General features: G+C 39.7%; 2 protein-coding genes across 8 annotated transcripts in view; one reads left to right on the top strand and one right to left on the bottom strand.

The window, feature by feature from the left end:
- PHYHIPL (phytanoyl-CoA 2-hydroxylase interacting protein like) overlaps positions 1-8,858 on the top strand; it is a 60,767-nt gene extending 51,909 nt beyond the window's left edge. For all 5 annotated transcript variants that reach the window (XM_075154284.1, XM_075154283.1, XM_075154282.1 and 2 more), the window contains exons 3-5: positions 2,513-2,687; positions 3,675-3,792; positions 7,299-8,858. In XM_075154284.1, the coding sequence (XP_075010385.1) occupies positions 2,513-2,687; positions 3,675-3,792; positions 7,299-7,833 (828 nt within the window). In that variant the 3' untranslated portion in view covers positions 7,834-8,858. The remainder of the gene's footprint in view (positions 1-2,512; positions 2,688-3,674; positions 3,793-7,298) is intronic.
- A 45-nt stretch (positions 8,859-8,903) lies between these two features.
- The window catches only part of FAM13C (family with sequence similarity 13 member C), a 54,932-nt gene continuing 46,167 nt past the window's right edge, over positions 8,904-17,668 (bottom strand). Inside the window, exons 12-16 of one of the 3 annotated variants that reach the window (XM_075154278.1) lie at positions 17,564-17,647; positions 14,180-14,275; positions 12,721-12,920; positions 11,103-11,204; positions 10,082-10,318 (exon numbers count right to left, since the gene is read on the bottom strand). In XM_075154278.1, coding sequence (XP_075010379.1) covers positions 10,195-10,318; positions 11,103-11,204; positions 12,721-12,920; positions 14,180-14,275; positions 17,564-17,647 — 606 coding nt within the window. In that variant the 3' untranslated portion in view covers positions 10,082-10,194. Of the gene's footprint in view, positions 10,319-11,102; positions 11,205-12,720; positions 12,921-14,179; positions 14,276-17,563; positions 17,648-17,668 lie in introns of all 3 variants that reach the window. The other 2 variants (XM_075154279.1, XM_075154281.1) reach the window with 2 other exon arrangements.

Below are 17,668 nucleotides of genomic sequence, written 5' to 3'. Positions count from 1 at the left end.
GTCATCATATCTGTGAAGGAGGAGGTTTGTGTTGGTAGTAGTATGTGAAGACTAGAATTCTAATAAGACTTTGTCTCTTTCTCAGTGCAATTTGCATACCTCCTCTCTTTTTTAAGATATGGAAGTATGATTATTCCCATGTAATAGGAAACGAGTCTCAGATATTTAGCAAAACTAAGACTAGAACCTGGGTGTGCTGAGTTCCCACAGTGTGTCCTACGAGGAGACCTGGCAAAGGGAAGGACAAGATGAAATGGGATAAAGCTGAAAATTGAAAGCTGCTTCTTTGGCGATGAAAAGGGACTGCAAAGCAGGCATCTTCTCCCCAAAGGGTGAGAGGTATTGTGACTTGTATACCTTGCTGCTTAGTTATTCAGTGCTTCCAGGTTGTTCTTCGAAATTATTGCCATCTAGGTACCTTTAGAGTTGTCTGGAGGGTGCTGGTGGTGGAGCAGCCATCTGCCACTCCAGAATTCTGGCTGTCCTTGAGCTGGCATATAACCTCCTTTGCACTTCTTTGGGGGCTCAGCCAGGAATGAGAGCTGAGCAGAAAAGAGATGAAAGGAAGAAATGAAGAATCCCCAGAAGGATTTCAGCGTGAAGATTTGAACATTTTTTTCCTGAGGTCAGTGTAGCATTCAGTATTCAACCTTAAAAAAAATAAAGAAGAAGAAAAAAAAAGTGTTTGCTTAGAAAAAGAACAACAGATTAGAGTTATGAAAAGCATCATATCTGCCCCTCGTCCCCAGCTGTGCAAGAGATAAACCCCTGTATTTAATGTGGTTTTAGGTAGTCTGCCCCTTTTTTTGGTACAGTTAGAAGAGTTTCCTGATACACAGCTGGAAGGTAAAGCTTTGACACATAGGGGCAATGAGGCTTTTAATGTTACATGAAAACTGACAAAATTAATGGGGGCAAAAACCACCACTGGGTTGTGGGCACAGAGACCTGACCCAGGTGGAGGCAGTTTTTACCACAGCCGAAGAAAAGATGACATGAAGACTAATGATTGTAACTGTAGCAGCTGCTGACTGCATTAGCAGTAGCAAATTCAGTCCAGTGGGATGGCTTTGAGACATAGTTCCAGGGTGATAGCTTTAAATGTCATTTGGGGTTTCTTTTCTTTTTCCTTGTAATTTTCCTCTATCTTTTATATATTATTTATTTCAGAGTGCACAACTGAATCTTCTACAGAGAGAGTTTTCTCCCAACTGTTATTTGATTTAAATGAGAATTAGCAAAAAAGAAATCATGACAACAAAATCTTACCCTTGATTATCAGTCAATCACATTTCAGTTCTTGTAATATCACAAGCTGCTAATTTTACAGTTTCTTAATACAGAAACTGAAGAATATTTTTTGCTGACAGAAAAACAATAACAGAAAAATATTTTTCCATAATAGAAGACAAGAAAAAAAAAAAAAATCTTTCAGGTCTTGCTTACAGATCATGAACAGAAAATGTCTCTTTTCTATTTCTTTTTTCCTTAAGGGACTACTGTGCTAGTATTTGTAGGTGAATGACTAAGGACTAGTATTTACAGGTGGACAGCTATGGACGTTATCTAAAATGCCCACTTTTCACGTGGCAGCCATCTTGCTATTCTGTGATTACTGATAAATATTCAAGAGTAAATACCTCTCTCACTATCACAGCTCCTCGGATACACCGTGCAAAGGATCATTCAACTTCACCATGAGTACTTTCACCCACAGTTGTAGCATAAACTGTCCACTTCTTCAATTTTTTCTTCCCCTTGGTGGTCTGTGCTGCAGTCTTTGATACTATAGAAATTAGATATTTCAACAACAACAAGCAGCTGTTCTTCTTTGTTGCACTATGGTGCGATACACTGGAAGAGTGAAAGAGAGTATCTGAAATGGTGGCGGGGCGGGAAGCACGAGGTGCAATGACAGGCACAAACTATATAGCTGTATGTTTGGCTTGTTCTGGCCCTTCCTGTACATAAGGGTATTTTGATGCATGTAAAATACACAAAGTTACTCTGCAATGTGTTTAATTTTCTCTGTTGAGGTTTTGGTTTGAAAGATTCCAACAGCAATATAGGTGGACTGATTGACGGCAGGATGAATTTTGTTTGGTTACACTGACTGAAAGCAAACAATGGCAATGAGAGCACAAGAAGCTCTTAAATTAAGATATCCTTGTGCTCAGTAGCGTGTCTTTCTCTGCATACTTAAGCACAAATGGCCCTAGTCTGAATTATATATTTGGGCTATGTATAATAGTATCAGTCTATAGTCGCTCGGAACCAGTAATAAACTCATACATGCAAATTATCACTGTAGCTCTTAGACCAGGCCTTAGGCCATTCTCCTTGGCCACCCTGTTAACTTTGCTGCACCAATGGACTGTGAGAAGTAACTAAGGTTTACACAGAAGAGCTAGGGGTTAGGGATTACATTGCAAAAACAACGAAGGAAGGGGTGGTGGGTTGGTTTGGTTGCACTGCTGACTTGTGTGTTGTTTTGTCTTTTTGTTTCCATCAGGATGTACCCACTAAATTGGTGGCCAAAGCTGTTCCTTTGCCTATGACAGTCCGCGGGCACTGGTTCTTGAGCCCAAGAACAGAATACACAGTAGCAGTGCAGACAGCATCAAAGCAAGTTGATGGCGATTATGTTGTTTCTGAGTGGAGTGAAATCATCGAGTTTTGCACAGCAGGTAATATTGCTGAAGAAACATGCGCCACGGGATGTATGAAATTAACACTAGCTTTGCTGCCTGGGTGGGTTAGCCATCTACTAGGCTGGCAAAATTATAATAGTCACACCTGGAAACTGGATTATAACCTTAGGCTTTGTATGTGCTCAGGTTTGGCGCATTAATAAGAGGCAATTGGAGTGCCCCTTTGTTCTGCAATAGCTTAGCTGCCCCAAAGTGCTGTGCCTGGCACCACTGCTTGTCCCAGGCTAGGAAGGGAGATTGGTGAACCGAAGTGGAGCAGAGCCACTTGTGTGCCTGTTGCTGGCTGCTAGCACCTGTGGAGAAAAGACAGAGTGGCAGCTCCCTAACAGACAGCTTGCTTAAGACGTTCTGCTGCTCTCCCTTCTCTGCTGCAAAACCTGGGTACCGCCAACACCCTGTCTCAACCAGTTTAGCCTGTCATTGATTTATAAGTCTCTTCCTTTGGATGTTCATCACTAGTGCCAATGCGCTTGCCTGTGTGAAAGCTGAGTGCTGAAGCGAGCTCTCTATGAATCCCATGTTGGTTGAGACGCCATTTAGGCTGGGTCCTAAGCGAGCTTTTTAGTTATGTGAATCGTTATTGGCTCACAACCGGGTACGCTGTAGCAAGGAGTTTATCAAATGACATAAGGCAGAGAGGGCCGTTCTCAGCTCCTCTGCAGTCCCAAATACAAGGAAACCAGCTCTAACACAGGAAATCCTGAGGTGAAAGTTGCTGTGGGCTTGCAGAGTATTCGTGGGGAAAGGAAAGGGGAGAATCAAACACGCATGTGCCTGCCATTTGTCTGTCACCACTGTTGGAAACTGGTGCTGGGCTATAGAGTTTCTGTATAGCTGCTGCATGATGTGAGGTATGTTACCGAGGCTCTGTTCCCAGTTTTAAGTCTGCACATCTGTGTAGCTTTTGGAGAGCATTGTGGTTTTTCCTGTCCCCCATACTAGCAGATTGTCTTTTCTTTCCAGATTATTCAAAAGTTCACCTAACACAGCTATTGGAGAAAGCTGAAGTGATTGCAGGTCGTATGCTTAAACTGTCAGTTTTTTATCGGAATCAGCACAAAGAATATTTTGATTATATCAGGTAAGAAAGTAAACATACGCAAAATTATTTGGCAAATTAAAGGAGTAATGAAAATAAGTAAATGGAGACAGCTATGCTAAAGCTAGAGCAGAATGTCTGTATGCTTTATTGCCAGTTCAGAAGAAGGGAAAACATAAAATATAACTCATTTCTTCCACCTTGCTTAATTCAGCAGTTCCATTAGGCAATAAAAGTTTGTGTTTTGAAGCAGAAACTGAAGTACTCACAGGGTGGCCAGCCTGATTAAAGTGTCTGTTATCATAACGGAGTGTTTAGTAGCCAAATGCTTATTGCACTAAGAAATTCAAAGGGAGATGTCTAATAGTAGGAGTGCACAACTGTGTGCCAGAGGCATTTGCCTGCATGTAAGGGTTTCATCTCAAATATTTGCTCTCCACGTACAACCACCCCATTTCTATGTCCAAATGTAGTAATTGGGCAATCCAAATGTTAATTTACAGATCGTGTGGGGAGGGAGGGGGGGATGATGTTTAGACAATTTTACAACACTGTCCTTCAGTTGGAATGAATAAATGGGATAGCTGGAGGTAGGTTCCTTATTCCCATTGGAGACCCAGTGTGCCTTTGCACACACAACCAGAAGCATCATTACATTAGAAGAGAAGACTTTTCAATAGAAGGAGTCAAAGCTCATGTACTGACTGAGCAGGAGCAGCCACCACGCAGAGGTAACCTTCCACCATTAGAAGAACATGGATGAGAGGTAAGCAGTGTATCGACATTTGTTTCAGCACTGTGTCAGAAGGGTGGCAGCACTGACTATGCTGCTTTAATATGCACTGAGAGATGGGGCTGCTACTGTGCCACATAATTCCAGTTTTATGTGGGTGTCACGCTAGTACCTGTCTAGAACTGAAAGTTTTTTAAAAACGGTGAAGAAAAAAAATACTCAAGGGAATCCAACTCCAAAGAGCAGACTCCACCACCCTTGAAAATGTTCCCACTTTGTAGTCACGAGTATCTCGTCGATTCCAGGAGTGTCTTGTATATTCCAGAGCATGGGGTTTGCTCTTTCCCTTCTGTGTTTTGGAAGAATTATTTTATTGCAGGTAGTGACAAAGCTGCAAAACTCAATGGAAGTAGAGAATGAATTGCAGTTGTTGAGGCTCTTTGAGGACCTCATAAATCCCTGCTGCCATCCTGGACTAGATACCACAGAAGGAAAATGCCTCTGGTGGTTCTGATTCTCATATAGCTTTGTTTTCAGCTATGTAATCATAGTGCACCTGCCTTTGTGTTCATAGAGCTTTGAAAATTGCCACCGAGGTGCATTTATAGCTGTGGGTTTGGCCTTGTTCTGCCAAATGTGACTCTAATTGATTGCACTGTATCTTTTCGCCTCCCTCCTGTTATGTTCTTTCTTGGTTCGATACAAATAGAGACTAGTTTGTTTTCCCTTCTGTTAGCGAGTTAAAGAGGCAAAAAGCTGTGTTTTACCAGATCAGGATGAAGCTAGAATACCTGCAACTGTCTGATGGTCGCCTTTCCTGATCAGAAATGTACTCATATGGTCACAAGGGCTGGTCCTTCCACAATGCACCCCTCTGAATGTTACGTTAAAGACCCTAACTGCATGCTTCCCTTTAGGAAAAATTCCTTGTCATACCATGCCTGCCAATGGCCTCTGTGGTGTAATAGCTAGTAAACAAGCTTGGAAAAGCTTACAGGGTAGCTCTAGTAGCATTGGCAAACAAGCAACTGTCACAGCGTTAAAGCAGCAACCCCTAAATGTAGGGTTTGAAGTATGAGCTTGTAAGTACTGTTCCTGTCACTCTGCTGCTTACCTCGGCTGCGAGCGCTCAGATCCCCGGGAAGAGTGACCTATAATTAGCCTAATTGGCCACTGGATGTCAGTATCTTGCCACAGAAATGGAACTGCAAGAAGCCTGCTTTTCAGGTTGCAGAGATGGTGGCTATTCAAACTAATTTTTTTCTCCCTAGTAATCTCTTCAGTCATAAAATACCAATTGTACCCCCCACCCCAGTCAATGTCTTGTGAAACAGGGCTTGAGACAATAACTATGTAGTATTTGAATGGCCCAGAAAACTTGTGAAATTTATCTTAGAGTCAAATTAAGATATGCTGCTGAGGAGATTAGAAGTAATGAAAAAAATCACAGCTGGAGTCATTACTGAGTTGATTTAGAGCTGTTTTGTATGTATACACTGAGTTTGTTTGCTTTGACTGCTACCTCCCCCTTGAATCAAGTAAAACCTTCTCCCACACAGCATCATTTTACCTGGAGCTGTTGCAAGTTAAAAGCAGAGAGAGAACAGTCTTTCTTGGCTAGTTTCCCCTCTCCTCAAAAAAAAAAAAAAAAAAGAGGAAAGAAGGAAAAAAAGAAAAAAGAGTAAAAGTAGAGCAAGAGGGGCGTGTAAGCTCTCCAGCCCCACAGCCTCATGCGTTTTTAATCTGTCGACGTGTATAAAGGCATTTTCTAAGGGTGCCTAGTAAATCTGGTGTTTCGCAGGACTTACAAAAGGGAATGTTTCCCTTTCTGATTTCACATGGTTGCAAGTGCAGAGAGGGCCAAAGCTGTCGCTACGGCACTTCCAGAGATGTGGGGTACAAGTTCTGGGGAACGTGCTGCTATACATAAAATCTCAGGTGCTAAGGAGGATTAGAATGGGGTGTTTTGAACTGTTTTCCTAAATTTAGCAGCCTAATGCTGCTGAGTGCAGTTTGGGATTTAGGGTTTTAAAAATTCACTTGTTATATTGAATGTTTCTTTTCACTGGAACCAAATTGAGCTCAGCTTGCGAAAAAAAAGAGTTAGTCTTGTACATTTTTTTCCCCTTGGGACTAGTGACTGTAGAAGCTGGATACCGACCAAAGTGGAAACTAACCAAATTGCCTAATACTCTATGCCCAGCTCTGCTCTGATTGAAGTCAGCAGTAGACAAATTAGACCTGAAATGATCATTTTGGGAAAAAAAACTATGGCAGACAGTACATTCCTTCCTATAAGCTTCTGAAAAACATCATTCAGAAATAACTTTCACTGGCAGTTTTCTACATGAAATATATACTGCCTATGCTGAAAATACACATTAACAAACAGTATGTTCAGCATATTGAGACTGACTTGCAATTTTCAACATGTGATTAAACTAAAAATGTGTTTATTGTTAGAATTGTAGTGGAAGGCTGAACAAATCAGCTAATTAAAGATATTGGTGGTTTGGGGGCTTTTTTGTTTGTGCTGTTCTTTGCCTGCATATAATACCCACACAGCTCACAGCTGACAGAGAAGCCAGACTGGAAAAGCAGATTTCCCCCCAAGCAGGAGTTATTCTAGCTCTTTCTGAGTCTGGCGTCACTTGATTTTCCTGGTCCTAAGATCATGACACTAACCACGGTTTTGAATTTAACGGTTTTCCATTGTGTCCCTTCAGTACTGTTACCAAACAGCATGATGTCCTAACTTTCCACTTTTTCTTTAACATGTGTTACAAAATAAACAATGCCAGTCATTCATTTGTAGAGAGCATCATGGGAATGCTATGCAGCCCTCTGTTAAGGATAACAGTGGCAGCCATGGCTCTCCGATCAGTGGGAAGCTGGAAGGCATCTTCTTTAGCTGCAACACTGAGTTTAACACTGGGAAGCCACCACAAGATTCACCTTATGGAAGATACAGGTTTGAGATTGCAGCTGAAAAACTCTTCAACCCAAATACTAACTTGTACTTTGGAGACTTCTACTGCATGTACACAGCCTACCACTACGTCATTCTCGTCATCGCCCCTGTTGGATCACCAGGAGACGAATTCTGTAAGCAGCGCCTTCCTCAACTAAATATAAAAGATAATAAATTTCTGACCTGCGATGAAGAAGACGGTGTCATGGTTTACTATCATGCCCAGGATGTTATTTTGGAAGTAATTTACACTGATCCTGTGGATCTCTCCCTCGGCACAGTTGCGGAAATTACTGGTCACCAACTAATGAGCTTGTCTACTGCAAATGCAAAGAAAGATCCCAGCTGCAAGACCTGCAATATCAGTGTTGGACGCTAAAACTTCCCTCATTACTTAGGAGCCTTCAGACCTCTGTTGCCCATTTCCATAGTCAGACATTTTTGTCAGAAGCATGCACATGCCGCTGTCACCAAAAGCAAACACGAGTCTTCAAAATCTCCAATAGCGTTTTTAGTATTTCTTCTCTCCCTCTTTCCCTTCTGTTCCCCCGATGCTTTAAATGATTAGAAGTCCTGGATTTCTTTCTGGCAACCATTTATACCTAGATGCTGCAAAAATTGTTTTCTGTTTCTTGCCAAACATAACAAAATCCTATATAAACTGCTTTAGCAAAATAAAAATAACGGCTTATAAATGGTGTTTAAATATGCATTCATTTTAACTACTGAACAAATACTGGGATAACTCCAAACAGCATGAAAGGTTGTAATTGCAGCATGATTTAAATTTCAGAGCCTAGAAATGTCAGCACTTCCAACGTGTTGTTTGACAGTGTTATTTATGTTATTTATATTAGCTAACTGAAAACAGAAACTGTGTCTCGACATAATAAATATAATAGAAAAATATTTTATTTGTACTGTTGTATAAAATATTATACAATCATATAGAATATATAGATTACATTTTAATATCAATTGTATACATATGTCATGAAATCATTTTCCCTTATCAAAGATGTAGTTTGTAAACTTCAAATAGCTCTGTATCTGTTCCTGTTGCTCTAGATGACTTTAATTAAAACAGATTTATGAAGGAGACCTTTTCTGATTCATAAAAGTTATAAATTATTAAGTCAGTACACTGAACAACAAATCTCTGAGAAATAAAAAATTCCGTTTTTAGTGTTCATACTTCTTCCTCCAAACTACTTGAAAGTGTGTACGTCTTCAAAATCATGCTGAGCCATTACATACAATATAAATACAAACATGGTTGGTACATAATAGGCTTTATAAAATGAAAATCTTCTTACCAAGATAGAAAACAGGTTGCTTATACTACGTGGTCAATACAAAATGACAGTTAAAGCAAAACAAACACTAATAAACATGATTCAACTTATTCAAGTCCTTTTTTTTTTTTTTTTTTTAATTCTTCCTTTGTTTACGTCTGGGCTAGGTATTTCCCAGAATCCCTGCTTTTCATTTCTAGTACAAAACCCACTGACAATCCTTCTGTTAATAGTCCACTTTTCAAACAAATGTCTATCACAAATAGTGAAAAAATCTCCTTAATATTACAAAGTGTGGTGCTCTGAAAGTTAAGAAAGATGCATAATTCCAATGGAAAAATATCTTTCATATAATCTTATTTTTAGTAAACAAGAATTCTAGCATTCCTCATCAGATAACTGTGACACTCAATTATATACCATGTACTTTATCTATCCAAAATATTTTAGCAGAATGCAATAATCTAGTGTTGTTTTAATATATATATGTGGCCATTTATAACACAAGAAATACTTCGACATTTTACAAAGTGCATGCGTCTAAATGAGCTTTGGTAGTTAAAAAAGCAAATGTTATAGCGTCAGGCAAAATAAAGTGCAAAGTTTAATACAGAAATAAAAATTAGCATGTAGCTGACCTATTTACTGAATTTTAAGTACCATGAGCCAGGTCCTGTGAAGCATGGTGAAAAGGACAGCAGCCGGTACATTTGTTTTCTCTCTTCCCAGTAAACTCTATTTCATTTTGCCAAACACTTTCTCTTATTTCTAAAAAACCAATAGTTCTGTGTGGCAGTCATGTTCCATCCTTCCTTTTTTTGCATAAGCAGCATCACTTTGCTCTACTCCCGGAATTTTAGACCAAATCCTGGCACTGGTTCTTTGTATGCACCTTTCTTTGAAGCTACTGGAATTGAATGGCAACTCTGTCTTGAAAGATCGAGTACATTCATGAGTTTTTCCTTCTTTTGTTTTAAGCTTATGTTTCTTTTAATCTAGTGAATCAGCACATTGAGAACCAACATTAATAGTTAATTATAGTGCATGTTAATTCTGGAAAGAAATGTGTGGTACGTTATCACGTACTAAGATGTACTAAAAACCTGGAGAGCATTTCCTCACACCTTTTAAAACTAAGAGCAGGTCAAACTGAGGATCTACAATACTTCCGTGTCCTTTTAATTTCTAACATTCTCACAGTGCATTTCAAGGCTTTTTCAAAAGGAAAAAATATATACTATAGTCCACTCACCCGTGCTTAATATTCTTGCATATTGCTGTCCTCTCTCATCCCAGCTAGTATAATTGGTAAAGTGCATCAAAAATCTCAGTGTGTCAAATAATTGTGCAGCAGACCAAGACGCGTAAAATTACTTCCTCTTTTTCATTACTTGTTTGTTTGCTTGTTTTTTGCTAGAGAACAATGTCATGGCATTGCATTCACTTCAAATCGTTTTGGAAATATCATGCTTACTGATGAGAACCTCCAAGAGCCTGATTTTGGCTTTTGTGTGCTTGTATTCGGAGTATTCCTCGGCCATTGGCACCCGATCTTCTTTTTGAGGACTCCTATGAAAAGCAAATAAAACTGCCATCACTTTTATGAGTAAGAGGAGAAAGTGTCTTTAATTCTGCAACAACTAATGAGGATTGGGTTGAATTTTTTTTTTTTTTCCTAACTGTAGGTGACTAAAGATAATTTGACAGGACCAAAAAGCTCTAATAGACAGAAATGAAATAATAGCATTTAAAATACTGAATTTTCATATACCTGGTAATTTTCTTTCTCATCAGCTCTGCAAGCATGTCTACTTCATTCTCAAATATGCAGAGAAGTTATTACATAGTGCTTTGAAGACAGTTTCCACAATACTACATGCCCATATCCTCTGCAGTTTTTAGCAAACAAGTTTGCTAAATGAAGAGAGGAGGATAAACAAAGAGTGAAAAGTAGCCAGTATTTATCTACGAGTGGAAGAAACAGTGGCTTCTGTTTTTAAATCTGGCCTTTTAAAAATGGGCCAACTGCCAAGTGTAATCCCTGCAGACTTACATCCTCAGACAGACTCTGCAGCAGCCTCCCTTCAGCTCAGGAAAGATCCTGTGCTGAGGCAGGGTTTATACCCATTGCAGGCATGTCCTGGAAGATCCCCAGATCCAGACTGTCCTCAGGGATGCCCACATCCCGGAGAAACTAAGCGGTGAGAGGGACGCCTCCATGGTATCTTCCAGTCCCTAGCTGCAGCTTCTTTGGCCTGCTCACCTAAGAGAACCCACCCTCGCAGAAACAAACACGTCTGAGTAGGAGCCCGAAGGGGAGAAAGAGAGGGCTTTTGTTGATCTGGTTATTTACCTTCCCGTCTGTTTATAGAATTGTTCCTCAAACTCTCTGAGAGCTTTGCGAAGCCTTTTCTTATCTGCTCTTGTTTCTCTGAGATGTTCAAGCAGAACAGGCCTGTAAAACAGAGACAAGACCATGAAACCCCCATGTGCTTGGAAGTATCATACAAGCTGTGGCTTTGGGCAATAAGCAGCCTGCTGCTTTGGGCCATGGCAGGCACTGATCTCAGAGCCCCGAGACATTCCACCACATTCCTCCAACTATGGATATAACTGGCTGTACCATCACACGCGATAAACAGTTGCGCTCCTTCCCTTTTACTAGTATTCTCACCCTTCTAATAAAGTGAAGGCAGAGACTCCATGGAGAACATGGAAGGAAAAGCTTTTGAGTCTTGTTACTGGTCTTAATTCTGTGTGGAATTAATGGAATTGACAGGGCTCAGCATCTCACAGGAAATGCTTTTCATCTCTGTAATTGAATTAATAAAGTCAACATCCAAGCCCTATTCCTAAAAGCGGTGTTACCAAACATTACTGTGATGCAGTGAAAATGCTAGTGGTACCCAGAATCAACATTTTTTTGAAAGCCATGTTTTAGCTGGTATTTGAAGAATAAGGTTTTTAAGCAGAGAAAGATTTCCGTTACGACATATACAGCTGTTTTGGGGTTTTTTTTCTATAATAGCAAAAATGCACAGAAATATCTTCACAGCATTTGTGAGCAAACTATTGCATATGTAGTTGAGTTACACAGAAAATCAAGACATTTTTATTTACTCGCAATTTTGGTAGAGCCTAGTCAACTTCATTTATGCATCTGAGAGCTCCCAATCAAAACACAAGAAAAAGATGATACCATCCCATGAGCTATGAGACCACATCTGTTCCTGGAAGGCATAGTCTTCCACAAGTTTCAGGGCTGAGTGGTAACAGCCCATGCGCATCTTGAGATTTGTTGTCTCATGCAATCTGAAATTCTTAAGTACAAATCAGAAGGAGGGCTTTGTTTTGGTTTTATACTGGAGGGTAGGAGGGTGGTGATAAGTTTTCTGGGCATCCAGACACTAATAACTATTCTTACGCAAGGAAGAAATTGATTTTACACTCATTCAGTGGCCTCCCATGTGACCATGTATTGCATGTCTCTGGCATTTTTACATCACTCACTCAGTCAATCCCAGCGCGCACGCGCACACAGAGAGAGAGAGAGAGACAGACACACACACACGAAGAGCAGACTATCCTGCTTGGCCGAACTGTGCTTTGTTTTATGACTGCTTTGTAAGAACATAAGTAGTTAGATATCTAAGAATTTCGCAGCAATTATAGGTAGGTCCGCATATCTTTACGATGCTATTATGTCGTATCTGTAGTTATTTCTCCTGTCTGCTTACATTCCTTCACCTTTCTCTTCATGGACTTGGCACAAGGCTGTTTGAATAAATAGGTCAAACCACAGGTATGCTGCCCAAACAACACCTGTCCTCTGCATCTTTTCTCTCATAACTAAACATTGAATCACTTCTTTGGTATAGAATATTCCCATGCAATAAGTATAGATGATGTTTCATTTACGACGTCTACATGAAATACTTTAAAACATTCAGAAGCAAAAAGACAGAACTTACATTGTTGCCTCATGTAAATTGGACATAGACAACGCTGTTTGCCTGAAAACTTTCTTTTCATCCAGAGGTGAAACATATGCAGGCTCGCTCTCCTCCTGAGAGTAACACAGGTGCTCATCGACAGGGAGGCAAGATATTGGACTGGATGATAACTCATGGCTGCTTTGAGAATGGTCTTCATCTGAGTCTTCCTCCTCCTGCTTGTAAAATGTAAAGCATTATTAAATCAGTTGTTTACATTACAATGCTAACAATTAATAGGATGACAACATAAAGAATTGGGATCTAACTTCATGGATGTATTCATTGAAATAGATGACACATATTGAAAGCTTTACCCAGGTCTATCCAAGATATTGTTCATGACAGGTCTTGTGGGACCCACTGAGTTACTGTGTGATGTCCACCATGACTAAACAGGACAGAAGGTGGCCCTGCTTCTGAGTATCTCCAGCCAGCAATTTATTTCTGTTTACTCAAAAGTCTTTATAAGTAGCAAAGATTTAAAGAACATTCTGTATTTATGTAAGCAGTGCAGTCTTGCTGGAACTTGTATGCCTCTCGTATACCATCTACTGTTGGTATTATGTCCAGAAATTCTGACTGTAACAAGAGTTGAAGGTAGAGATTCCACAGTTTTATAGCTACAAATGTTAGCTACCAAAATAGAGTGATGTCGCTGTCTTCCTCACGTTCCTTCATCCTCAGAAGAAAAGTTGAGCTTTTGAAACTAACGCTAAACATAAAAGCTCCACGGAGCAAAGCTCCTAAGAAGTAACACAAGGGAACTTCAATTAAATTTTTAAATAAAATAGCCGTGTACATGTATACAAAGATTTACACTGGGATTTTTTTCAAAGAAACCTAAAGTTCCACTGTCATCTAACAAGACAATAATTCATAATTTTTAAAATCAACCCAGCCCCAATTACTATTAGATTAGTATTTTTGATAGACATGCTAATTAACTTCCAAATAGCCAGATTCCACTACCTCTGCTCACAGTGAGACCAGTACTGTTACATTACATTGATATATTATTAATTAAAGTACTACAAATGGCATTTATGTGCTACATGATTGATAAAAGCATTGTCAACAAAATATAGAATACAGATATAGTGGCAGTATAGTGCTTCATGGAAAGAGACAGGTTTCATTCTGTGTGGCTTATCTTAGCCATAATAGAAAACTAATGCCAGCCTTTGATCTCTTACCCAGTCATTTCACATGATTGCCTCAGAAACTGCTGTCATACGTTACAACCTCTGGCATGCTCAGCAGTTGAATTTTACAGAGCACTTGCTCTATTTGAAATATCAACGCCCTGTATTAACCAATGAGCAGATTCTTCAAATATCCTAGTAGTCCTATTGCTGCCAAACTGACATAAAGGTTCAAAGCAAACAAGCATTTAGTATGTTTTCTTGACAATGGATATGAATTCTTTCCAACTTACAATTGTCGTGATCAAAGATGGAGTTGCGAGAAGTTTCTTGATAATTCTGTATCTGTCATAAAGCGGTTTCATGAGACTCTTTTCTTGCTTAGTTACCTAAAGGGAAATCAGAACAAAATGTACTCCTCCAAAATTAAAAATAAAAAAATAAATAAATTTCTCATTTGCTCCTGTAAAGTTGAAAAAGATATTAAAAGAGTATGACCTGATGTATTTTGCTTCCATAGATATTCCATGGGAACTGTAATTTAATCCATACAATTTCTAAAAAGGAAAATGGCAATCTATTTTCTAATGGAAAATATCCAATGCGGATTCCTCACTTCCTTGAGACACACTGCCCAGGCAGAGGGTAAACTATTCTCTGTCCCTTTCTGAAGATGCTAGTAGAGTTGTAAGAGTTAAGAGATGCTGCTTCTGTGCATTGATATCTCACTTAATTAACTGTAATAATGGCAACAGGCTAGCTACAGTAACGTGACAGTCTGGGCCAATATACTTAGTGGCCCAGTGGGATGGGGAGCACTGAGAATACAGCTTTACAGCCTCAGTGAGTGAGCTGGCTCCATGCACAATTGCTCTGTGCATCCCTCCCTGGAACTGCCTTCCACAATCGGGATTTAGTTCATTTAGTTTGCTCTTGCTCTTTTATGAGTGCTAGGAGCATTGATTTGGAGGAGAATGTTATTTTAGATCAGGTATTAAGAGCCCGATACAGCCACAAATATTTGTAAATACAAAAATAAAACTTATGGAAACTAGTTGTGCGGTAGATCAACTTACTGTGTTAAGGAAAAAAAGAGCAAATCCCACAAGGAAAAAAAAAACACAAAACAAAACCAGAAAAAACAACATGTTCCTCAGTGATTAAATGTCAAAAGAGAGTCATTTGCAAACTAGCCCCTATCAGCCTCTGCTCCTCAGCTTACCTGCCTATCAGCACCCACTGGGTGCAATTTCGCTGTCTTTTGGCCCTGCAACTGCGCTACTGCATTGAAGCCCAGCTACACACGCTCAGATGAGTAACACATGGCAGGTTTGAAGAGACACAGGCTGGCTAACAGTATGGACAGTAGTCCAGAGTTGCTCAGAAACAGACAAATACCTGGTCATCAGGAGTAAGAGTGACGGTAGTCAAACACAGGTTGATGACACCGCATATGTCTGGCTGATTGAGTAGTTAGGGACTATTTCTAGAGGCACGCTTCCCTGCAGAATGTCAGGGCTTGCCTATCCCAGCTAGCCCACCTTGCTTCCCCAGTCTTCATGTTCCATTTGATGGCAACACATAAGAGCTCCAGGAATGCCACAAACGCTAGAAGAGATCATTTTCTGTTTTAAACCCAGTCAGAGCCCTCTCTCTCTGACTCTGCTCAGGTAAGTCTGGATGAAGATGGTGCTCCTCCAGACTATACATCAGCAGGGCAAACATCGTCACTAGCGCTCTCCACTGTGTTTCAAGGCTGCTGTATTCAGAATACTCTGAGTATGAAGCAACTTGATAATTTTTTTCTAATGGGTTCTCTCTTTGTACTCCCAAAGGCAGTTTCGTCAATAACTGCAACATTGTCTAGGACTGAATTTTGCTATTTGCTTAAAAAGAAAAAAAAAAAAAACACAAAACCAAAAAACCACAACAAACCACCAAAGTTTTTGCATAATAGGCTAAATTTCTGATCATTTTCTTGGAATCCCAGTACACTCCATTCAAATTAACTTTTTGATAATGGTATGGTGTGATATGTGTTAAATGACAAAGCACGTCATGAGTTGCTAGTTCAAACATCTAAAATAGGGAATCTTGAGGCTTCAGCAATCAACGCTCAAGTACTGTGAAAATGCATTTTCTGCATTGGGACACTTTTTGCTAGCAGAGGGGCACCTGTTTTGTTGGCTAATGTCACCGGCGTGCCTCTGCCTGGGCAGTCATCGATTTGCCTTCCCCAAGTCATCACCTGCTGGCTTTTACAAACTGCGTGAGCTTCCCCAGCAGAGTTCTCTTTCCTGGGCCCCTCCAGCTCTGAACTGGGCACAGGGCCTGTGCTCGCCACTGAGCCACTCTCCAGCTGTTCTTGGTGCCCAGGATGCATGCAGACTCTTCACCCCTTTCCCTCGGGAAAATACATTGATTTAGATACAAAGATTAAAATTTGCTTCTCTAAGATACATGATTATTTACGTATGCAACTGTAACTGTGTGGAGCGTCTCCAGATTGCTTGTTTATTTTCAACAACAAAAAAAGATTCAATAATTTTGCCTAACTTCCATTTCCCTGCTTTAGATTCTTGACTGTCCCTGAGCTTTCTTTGACCTGAAGTCAGAGCTGTTTGGCAGACCTAGGATTCCCTCACGGCTGCTTAGTATCACTGATCACCTCTTTCCTTATGCCATTAGCATCCTCTTTCTTAGCCAGTTATAGAGCTGTTTCAACCTTGAGAAGAAACACCCTCTCTGAACCCCATGCTACAAAGCGTGCCCTATTATTCTCTTTTCTATCTTTGAATCTTCAAGTCTCTTTTACCTCTTTATAGGACTAGTAACTCAATTTCGTTTTTGTTCTCCTTCTTAGGAAATACAATTTATTCATACCCTTCCTATATATTCTCTCCACCCCTCAGTTCCCATTCCAAGCCCAAAGAAGATGGACAGAAATGATTTTATCCAAGATGCAGAGAGATCAGATTCAGATCACAATAATTTTAAGAGCTGGCATATTTTTTGGACACGTGTTGGTACCACACCTCTTTTCCTCTACCACAACAATCACTAGCCAGAAACAGAGACAGTGATAAGAAAACAGACATAGACATCAAACAGGAATTCCTCAGTTGTGTTCAGACAAATTTTCAAATCATCATCTCACCAATGGTGGCAATTTTTTGTTTTGTACCTACATTCAGCAATGATGTCCCTTGAAAGGATTTTAATTAATAGTTTTAAGTGCTGCTGTGAAATAAAGGAAAAAACACAGATGACAGGTCATGTCATTTTTGTATCTCATGTCTCAGATGGTGCCCTATAAACCTTTCTCAGCTGCTAAGCATTCTAACCTTTCATACATCATAGCACAGCTACAGTATGCATGAGCCAAGTCTGCTGTGCGTATATAATCCTCCACCTTTATCATCAAAACCTGCAACTTCCAATCATGAAAAGAGATGCAGGGCCAATGGAAACTTGCCTTTTTATTTTATTTTTTAAAATATAAACCAAATTCATCAGTATCAGGCAATAACATTTATACCTGAAGATTAGTTTGAAATAACTAAAATTATGTTAATCATGTAAAAGTCATCTAAAGATATTTAATATATGAGTCCAAAAATATTTGTTAGAGAAGTTAGATAATTTTTAATTTACCTATCTTTCCATGGTATACTTACAGGTTGTCCATGAATACTCTCAAAATATAGTAGGCATTTCTGAAGATTGATTTTTTCCAAAGCCATTTGCTTTTTTGTCATATCCTATTTAAAAAAGTTATTTAC

This window comes from Calonectris borealis, chromosome 7 (assembly GCF_964195595.1).
Source record: "Calonectris borealis chromosome 7, bCalBor7.hap1.2, whole genome shotgun sequence".
Classification (NCBI taxonomy): Eukaryota; Metazoa; Chordata; class Aves; order Procellariiformes; family Procellariidae; genus Calonectris; species Calonectris borealis.
This window is presented reverse-complemented; position numbering and strand designations above follow the sequence as displayed.